At 34.0% G+C, this 9899-nt stretch overlaps 1 protein-coding gene across 23 annotated transcripts in view; it reads right to left on the bottom strand.

Annotated features, from left to right (window-relative positions):
* The window catches only part of LRRFIP2 (LRR binding FLII interacting protein 2), a 133596-nt gene that overhangs the window by 67119 nt on the left and 56578 nt on the right, over positions 1 to 9899 (bottom strand). For 12 of the 23 annotated variants that reach the window (XM_017508469.1, XM_017508479.1, XM_017508481.1 and 9 more), the window contains exons 5-8: positions 7003 to 7059; positions 6860 to 6904; positions 3571 to 3639; positions 260 to 301 (exon numbers count right to left, since the gene is read on the bottom strand). The exons of 7 other annotated variants lie outside the window; for them this stretch is intronic. In XM_017508469.1, the coding sequence (XP_017363958.1) occupies positions 260 to 301; positions 3571 to 3639; positions 6860 to 6904; positions 7003 to 7059 (213 nt within the window). The remainder of the gene's footprint in view (positions 1 to 259; positions 302 to 3570; positions 3640 to 6859; positions 6905 to 7002; positions 7060 to 9899) is intronic. 4 more of the 23 variants (XM_037731309.1, XM_017508483.1, XM_037731311.1 and 1 more) reach the window with 2 other exon arrangements.

The following is a 9899-nucleotide window of genomic DNA, read 5'->3' as shown; positions in this document are numbered from 1 at the left end:
AAAAAAAAAAAAAAAAAAAAAAAAAAAGATATTACTACCAATCCTAGTCCTCAATAGAGAAGAATAACTTGTATCTGATTCTGAAAAATTACTATTCATGCCACAACCACAAAACATTAGGTTTTTTGCTTTCTTAGTCACACACTTTCCCCAAAAGTTCATAATGAAGCCATGAAAGTTAGTCCTATTCTATAATTAGCATCAACAGATGTTTATAAAGTAAAACTCCACATGTAACACAAAGTCATGCACTACATACTAATGATGAAAGTCTTGATGATCTATCCTTGAACATATCACTCTGGGTTTCAGCAAAACATGAAAGTTGGTTTGTTTCCAAATTCAGAAATATAAAGAAGAGAAGAAGTAACATTTGAGGTTATTAAAAATCCAACACTATTATAAAGAAAAAATTATTAAACATGAAAGCTAATCCAGTTGAATTAAAAAATATTCTTCCTCCAACTCTTTCCTAGTATAAAGTATTGCAAAACTGTAACTGTATGTATATTCAAAACTACATATTTATTTTTATTTTAAACAACAAAATTCATAATTAGTTATAGTAATATGAATTAATAGTACAAAACATCCTAAGGGAGCCTTTAAATACAAGTAAGCATTCTAAAGTCAAAAATGCTTTTTAAGAAAATTATCATCACTTTTAACATCATTTCCTATTGTTTGAAAAATGGCAAAAGCAAAGGATGAATAGGCATTGAGGCAAGTGCACATAACTAGCATAGTCAAGCTTACAAAAGAACAAATGCAGCACCAAGATGGGGAGCATTCCTTTGGATCTGCTTGTGGACAAACACCTAAAAACGTCCTTCCTCAAAAAAAAAAAAAAAAAAAATTATTTATTTATTTTTGAGACAGAGTCTTGCTCTGTCGCCCAGGATGGAGTGAAATAGCACAATCTCGGCTCACAGCAACCTCCGCCTTCCGGGTTCAAGCAATTCTCCTCCCTCAGTCTCCCAAGTACCTGGGATTACAGGTGTGTGCCACCATGCCCAGCTAATTTTTATATTTTTAGTAGAGACGGGGTTTCACCATGTGGGCCAGGACGGTCTTGATCTCTTGACTTCATGATCGACCTGCCTCGGCCTCCCAAAGGGCTGAGATTACAGGCATGAGTCACCATGCCCGGCTCTAGTTTATATATATATATATATATATATATATATATAATTTTTTTTTTTTTTTTTGAGACGGAGTTTTGCTCTTGTTACCCAGGCTGGAGTGCAATGGCGCGATCTTGGCTCACTGAAACCTCCACCTCCTGGGTTCAGGCAATTCTCCTGCCCCAGCCTCCTCAGTCGCTGGGATTACAGGCACGTGCCACCATGCCCAGCTAATTTTTTGTATTTTTAGTAGAGACGGGGTTTCACCATGTTGACCAGGACGGTCTCAATCTCTTGACCTTGTGATCCACCCGCCTCGGCCTCCCACAGTGCTGGGATTACAGGCTTGAGCCACCGTGCCCGGCCAACTAGTTTATATTTTTTAAGCTATCTACCCAGAAAGTCAATATATAAAACAAATAAAAGCAATGAGCAAGTTCCTCAGGTAGTTTAAATACTAATTGTTTGATAAAAAATATCTTTCTTTTCTAACTCTTACACTAAAATTTAAAATCGTAAAGACTACAATTCAAAAACCCAATTTAAAGTAACGTTTTCCTAAGGATAGATTGGAACTCATCAGTAGTTTATAAAATCAACTTAGTAGGTTAAAACCAGCTTTTTTTGAGACAGGGTCTCTCTCTTTTGCCCAGGCTGGAGTGCAGTGGCTATAATTATCTTAGCTCGCTGCAACATCGAACTCCTGCGTTCAAGTGATCCCCCCACCTCAGCCTCTGAAATAGCTGGAACTACAGGCACGTGCCACCACACTCGGCTAATTTTTTTTTTTTTTTTTAATTTTAGGAGATGGGGTCTCGCTATGTTGCCCAGGTTGGTCTCAAACTCATGGGCTCAAGCAATCCTCCAACATTAGCCTTCCAAAGTGCTGGTATTACAAGCATGAGCCACTGTGACCTGCCCTCAACCAGCATCTTAAAAACTAAACTAGAAGAGCAAATATTAGAGGGTGTTGTGTCAAGTAAGTGCAAATATTATTTTGTGAAACTTGTTTCAATAATGTATTCTCTATATTTATATATATATGTACAAATCCACATGCATGAATCTTCATGTGCATACTGATTTATGGTGTAAAATGTATTTCTTGTTGTAGAGATCACAATTTTTAAAAGGCTTAAAATATATTAGAAAAGCAAATTATATAATCTAGTTCTAATAAGACATTAAAATAATAGTTTAGTCAGAATAAAGTCCTTCCTTTCATGTCTAATTAAATGGTCATTTACAAAACACATTGCAGAAACCTCAAAAAATAAATTTCATAAGTATAGGACTAAGTGGTACCATTTTACCACTGGCATAAATTCATTGAAAATGTTATTGTAATAAATACCAATTTTATTGGAGCAAAATATCTGCCCCTGCATGCTTTTCTTATATTACCCTGAAACTGAGAGAAAATACAAGCAATAAAAAATGTTATTATTGCATGTGTAACAAAACCTTGTTACAAAATTTTCTATAATGCATGATAGTATGCACTTGTTAAACTGTGTAGTGGTAAAATGTCACTTACCATGGAGTGACACTTCCCCAAAAACAAAGTTCCTCCTCTATAAAAATTTCTAAATTAACAAAATAGCTAACCCTTTTGTTAAAAAAAAATTTTCCATGAACAAAACACATATTACTCAAGTCACATATTCTAGCAGATAAGCTATTCCATCCTCCAATCAGGTAAATTTATAAAAAAGAGTAGCTGTCTACTCTCATCAACTTCTCTGTAGCACCAGTAGCATTTTAAACAGGCATAGGATTTAACAAGCTAAATTGAAATTAACCTGTTTCAATTTTCCTTTTCCAAAATATAAAGCAGAATTCGGCTGGCTTAAAAAAAAAAAAAAAGTTGAATGTATATAAATCCTTCCCACTGCAAAGTGGTGGAAGTCCTCTTATGCCTCCACCAACAAAAATTATGTGCATACACTTTTATATATACCTGATTCTCATTGCTAAAAAAAAAAAAAAAGTTGAATGTATCAGGTAGGGAAATCAATAATTTGGACATACCAATTGCTACTACAATGGGCAAACAAAAAGAATCACCCAATAAGTATAAGTTGGTATTTATATTGTTAAAAAAAAAAAAAAAAGATTCATCAAAGGAAGTAAAATTGAAAATAGTAAGGGCTCATCTCCAAATTTTTGGTGCCATTATCATAAAGAAAAAGAATTTTTTTAACTTAAAGATTTAAAAAAATTTCCCAATTTGCTATTTTAATCTTTTAAATAAAATTTTTTTAACTGTCAAACTTGCCTGAAAGTTTTCTTTAGGAAACAAATTAGAAAGAAAGTACATACAGCAAGCAAAGTTCGGCAAGTATCAATTTCTATTAGAATGTACCTATTACTCAAATATTCAGGACACTGAAAGTCAAAAGTGAATGCATAATACTAATACCACACAGTTTCCTGGGCTACACACCATGGGATCTTTCCTTTTGGGTATACTGGCTCTGCTCCAAAGTGTCCCAGTTACATCCTTCAATGGGTTCTTCAATGGAGTTAAACAGTGCAACAGTAAATGATAAAACACAAAACTGTAAGTATACTTTAAAAATTAAATTCATTAAAATTATACCAAGGCCACTGGTATAAAAACAATAACTAAATACATGCAATAGTAAAAACAGCCACCAATGAGAAAAGGTGATGTATCCCCACTGCTCTGATTCAATCGAGATCACTTTTTCTTCGTTTTTATGCTGTGGCACGATCAAGGCTTGCCACAGTCTCTACCTCCTGGGCAGCTCAAGCAATCCTCCCACCTCAGCCTCCCAACTAGCTGGTACCAAAGACATGCAACACCACACCCAGCTATTTATTTATTTTAATTTATTTATGTTTAGTAGAGACATGGTCTCACTACACTGCCCAGGCTGATCTCAAACTCCTAGGTGATTCTGCTGCTGGGATGAAAGCATGAGCCACTGTGCCTGGCCAAGATCACTTCCTTTTCTAATTTTGGATCTCTACCTTATTGTCTTCTTATATTTCAATGTATACAGCAGTGACCAAGCAGCTATTAATGTTCTGCACTATTAATAATCTAATCATTATACAAAACTAATAGACATCGGTTGTTTCAATTCTAAATTTATAACTTTGTTTTAATCCTCCCTCCCCCATCCTACCAATCACACTCTTGAACTACCTTTGCTGCTTTTATTTTTATACATAATGTCTATAGCACTGACACCAATATTTCCAGCCCAGATAGCTTCTGGTAAGCCACCTTTCAACAACATCGTAAATGAAAGTTAATTGGACAAAAGGAGAAATCAAAAGTCCTAAGAATGCAGCGTCAAGAGCACTATATTCACCTCACATTCAGGTAATGCTAATATTCACACATCAAATACTATGTTCAAAAAGTATTAGACCTCTTAGTACATGGCCTTAAGTTTTTTTAAATAACTGGCTGAGATATGCAGAACTCCAAAATTATATAGCAAATCGTCAGGAAATTTAGATCAGGGTTTTAGGCCATCACATTTATTTCTACAGAGGAAAAAAGTTGTCTAGCATATTCAACTTAAAGGAGAAGTTATTTTAAAAGCAAATAATCTGGTGAAAACTTAGAACTCTTAATATTATTTAGGTAAAAGAGAAAAAGTTTTATCTTAATTACATTTATTTTAAATTATATTAGTAGTGAGCTTTCAGACTTGTTTCCAGGGAAGTCTAAACATTTAAACTGTGTTAGATGTACACTCACAGAAGTAATGTACAAGAATCTCCTCTAGGAGGTAAAATTCTTATTAATTTTTACATTTACACATTGACTTTTTTAAATACTCAGAGTTTTATTCTATCTCATAGTAATAAGTTTTTGAAATTAACTTAATAAAATTAAATACTGGAGTTATATCTTAAATTTGTTTAATGATACAAATGCCATAAAAATAAAATCAACCTGATTTGTTTATATACATTCTGGGTAAACAGTTATTATCAGTTTAACTGCAGATTTCTTTTTTGTTTGCATATTTGTTTTAAAGGCCCCCAAATGTTCAAATTTTGTTGGTTTTACCCTTAATTTAAACAAGTATATAATCAAGTTTCCCTAAGGTCACATTCAAATTTACAAATAACCAGCTTGATAACAACTGTCTGTAAATACTATGAACATTAAAATGAAAAGCAAAGGAAAAAGCCATAAATTAAATACAAGAAGGGGATTATCTTCATAACCTTTGAGACTCAACTTTAAAAGCTCTTATTGATTGACTCCCTGTGATTCTTTACAAAATATTTATTTTATTTTTATTTTGAGACAGTCTCACTCTGTTACCCAGGCTGGAGTGCAGTGGCATGATCTTGGCTCACTGCAATCTCTGCCTCCCAGGTTCAGGCAATTCTCATGCCTCAGACTCCCAAGTAGTTGAGATTACAGGCGTGAGCTACTATGCCCAGCTACTTTTTTTGTATTTTTCAGTAGAGATGGGGGTTTTGCCATGTTGGCCAGGTTGGTCTGGGACTCTGGATCTCAGGTGATCTGCCCACCTCAGCCTCTCAAAGTGCTGGGATTATAGGCATGAACCACCATGCCCGGCCTTTTCAAAATACTTAAAGAGAAAAAAAACAAAGTACTATATCTCTAGGGAGAAGTATGATGGATTCACTATTAAAATTTTTCTCCTCTAAAATCATTTCTAGGCTGCCAATTATCTTAGATTTCTGTAAATATCTGTTAATATTCTTAAAATCTAAAGTTTTATAATTAAAATATTCCTGATTTAATAACTAGTTTTCTAAAAAGACAGTATATTACATTCAAGAAAAACAACCAGCCTGGAGAACTTATTTATGAATATAAACATGTCAATAACTAATATGCCAAAGCATACTCAGTTTTTTAGAGTCTATTTTTATCATTTATACAAGGTGGAAGGAAAATTACAGTTGGGGAAAACAAATATAGACCTTAACATGAAAGATCATTTTAGTGATTAAAAAAACTACATGGAGGTGAACATACAGTATCATTACCAAAATGCACTTGTACACTAAAAGCTATTGAAATTAAAAAAAAAAAAATTTAACAAAATGGAAAAAATATATACATACAGCATTATCAATGTGCAAATTAAAAGTGCTGCTTTAAGGTTTAAAGTATACTTCTTTAAGAGAGAAATTAGGGTCTTGGCATAATATGAGGGTTTTTAAGGAGCAACTTCTCCTTTCTCCTGACTTATAACAATCCATGCAAAAAAACCTGGGACATTCTATAAAATGTTAATCAAAATGTCAAAGCATGTACATATTCAGGGAATTTTTCAAATCAGTTGTTCAAATTTTCCACATAATTATAATTAATTATCCAAGCCCAAAACTATTTCTCATTTAATATATTGTCATTTTCTAAGATATGAAAGTAGGAAAAGCATGAACTTAGAACCAAACAAATGTTATCCTACAAGATCAATCTTAATTATTTTGTGATACATTTCCAAAATCAAAGGTCCCTCTATAGAAAAAGAGACTAGATCCCATGTTAATAGATTAAAATATTCATGATTTTAGAGCTGATTTACTTATGATAATAATTTGAAAGAAAGCATCATTTTCCAATGAAAGGTCTTTGCCAATATTTTATACTTTTTTTTAAAAAGGCAAAGAAACACATTAATATTGCCAGATTGTTTAGGCAACAGTATTGAAGAAAGCTCACACGTAAGCTTTGTATTGTTTAGACAAGTTAAAATACCAACCCTATGACTGCCAAGACTTCGAATGGACAATGCATCCTCAACTCCCTGATAAAAATAGAAATAAACACAGTAAAAGTTTGTGAGTGACTGCATTAAGCTAATGAGGAAAAGTATTAGACGCAAGTTTATAGGTTATTACAAACCAGATAAGGACGATGGTGACTGGACCGGTGGGAATACCTGGCCCTTTCCGAATCTTCCTGGGAAAGGAGAAAGTACATGGAGAGTTAATCACTGAACTTTGTCAGAACAACTGAGCAAAGAGCAGTCAGTTAACAGCACAGCAACAACTCCTGAGAGCAGACAGGTTTGGACAACTTATCTTTGGGGCAGCCACATTCTTTAGTTGGAAAGAAAGTAGAAATAATCTTGGCAATGTTCTTATTTTATCAGGAGTATGTATGTCAGACCAATTGGAATGGTCTGTATAAGACCAAGAGAGTTTAATATACCAAGATAAAAATATGCAAGTATACTTAACAAAGAGAAGTTGAATTCAGCATTAAAAAAAGACATTAATCTATTTTTTTCATTGTGATCATCGGTTTATGCAGGCAGGAAGAAGGGTTTACATTATCACCAATGTATTTTAAGAAGACAATTTATGGTTCTAAAAATACTTGGGTTATAATTTTGCACTTACTGTAAAGATTTCTTTTTTTTTTTTCTTTCACCATTCTAACTAGGAAAGAACTAAGTGAAATAGAGCCTGTGTGTTGTTAATATGAAAAACTATTTATGCTTAGAAATAATTACATAAATATTTTAGAGTTGGTCAAGTTATCTCAAGTAATGCCATAAGCAGATTATTTTTAAAATATGACTGCAGCCTAACAGTTGACTAAATTAAATGTAATTCTAAACTTTTCCACATTTAGCTATTAGCAATGGAGTATTAAGGCCTGAGTCATGTTAAATAAAAATGGCTAGTCCCTAGAACCTCATCACCCGAAACAGTAAGGAATTTCTCATATTTCAAAATTTCCAAGTCCAAAGTATTAAGTAATTTGCACTGACTGAAAATCTAAACCTTACTGACCAACTGGGTTCATAGCTTATCAATGCTGTATTTTGCAAAACAAATCGGCGCCTCAAAACTCCCTGGTTGACATCTGCTGTGACTGATGCCCTTGACCAAATCTGTTCTGAAGTCTGTTTATAAGCACTACTATGATTCAGTTTCTAATCATGTATTCTGATCTTTAGGAATTCATCACTGATTTACATTTTTTGTTGTTGTCATCATTTTTATGAGAGTCTCGCTCTGTCGCCCAGGCTGCAGTGCAGTGGCATGATCTTGGCTCATCCCAACCTCAGCCTCCCGGTTTCAAGCGATTCTTGTGCTTCAGCCTTCTGAGTAGCTGGGACTACAGGCACTCACCACCACACCCAGCTAATTTTTGTATTTTTTAGCAGAGATAGGGTTTTGCCATGTTGACCAGACTGGTCTCGAATTCCTGGCCTCAAGGGATTGGCCGGCCTCAGCCTCTTACATTTTTTTGTTATGCAACAGACATATGTAGTCTGCAAGAAGCCAAGAAAATTTCTTCCCTTTCTTTATCAAGTGATAACACAAAAGTTTTGAGGGCATGTGTGTTAGCCTAGCAGGGTGGGTACAGCTTATTAAATCAGGTCTAGGTTACTTAGTTTGGTTAGTTTAAAAAACCTTTACTATAAAGATGAGTTAACTCAACATGCTCCTTTCAATATTATTTGGGGTACTAGGGTAAATATATGGTTTAATATCTAATCTTCCCTTTATTCTAGCCTTTTTCGCATTCCATCTATCACACAAGAGCATTTTCTTTTCTTTCCTTTTTTTTTTCCTTTAGACTGAGGATTTTTGTTTGTTTGTTTTTTTTTGTTTTTTTTTTTTTTTTTTTTTTTTTTTTTTTTTTTTTTTTTTTGAGACCAAGTTTCACTCTGTCACCCAGGCTGGAGTGCAGTGGCGCTATCTCAGCTCACTTCAACCTCTGCCTCCCAGGTTCAGGTAATTCTTCTGTCTCAGCCTCCCGGGTTCAAGCAATTCTTCTGCCTCAGCCTCCAAGTGCTGGGGCTATACATGTGCTGGGACTATACTATGTCGCGTGCTACCACACCTGGCTAATTTTTTATTTTTAGTAGAGATGGGGTTTTACCATGTTGGCCAGGCTGGTCTCGAACTCCTGACCTCAGGTGATCTGCCTGCCTCAGCTTCCCAAAGCACTGGGATTACAGGTGTGACCCACTGCACCTGGCCACAAGAGCATTTTCAAAAACCTCATCTAAAGAGCATAGCCCATTAAAGATGCAGCAAAGACAGATGAATTCATACTTTCAATTATGCCCCTTCTATTAATAAAAAAATTATAAATTAAAATACCTTATTAAGTATTGATATGAAATACCTCTATATTTAAACAGCTTTTCTTTTTAGCTCCATTTCAAAAACTGGCCGAAAAAGACTTCAGAAAACTACAGAATAAAATATAAACCTCCATATGGGTCACTTAATTTAGACAGAGAATAACTATAGTTACTATAGCATATATAGTAAGCTATATAGCATAATATATAAACTATACCTTAAATAAGCGCTGTCCAATAGAACTTTCTGTGACCATGAAAACGTTCTATATTTGTACTAATGTAGTAGCCACTAGCCACATGTGGCTATTGAGCTACTGAGCACTTGAAATGCAACTGAGAAACCAAATTTTAAATTCTATTTAATTTTAGTCAATTTAAATTTAATTACCTACAAGTGGTTACCATACCTGATAGTACTTCTCTAAACCTACTTGACAAATATATTTAGGTAAAACAGTAAGGCAAGCTCAAGGTAAATTTTAATTACACCAAAAACATTCAAAACACATATTTTACTAAGAGCCTGCCAAGTAGGACCACTTTCATAAAGAAAGGTAAAACATTTGGGTTGTCTTTAATTACTTCTACCTTGAATACTTTTGCATAGTGGCAAACATGAGAGAAACAGAAGGAAACTCTTGTATAAATGACCCTGGTAGCAACTCTTTTTTTTTTTTTTTTTTTTTTTTTT

The sequence above is a fragment of the Cebus imitator genome, unplaced genomic scaffold, assembly GCF_001604975.1.
Source record: "Cebus imitator isolate Cc_AM_T3 unplaced genomic scaffold, Cebus_imitator-1.0 Scaffold391, whole genome shotgun sequence".
Lineage (NCBI taxonomy): Eukaryota > Metazoa > Chordata > Mammalia > Primates > Cebidae > Cebus > Cebus imitator.
This window is presented reverse-complemented; position numbering and strand designations above follow the sequence as displayed.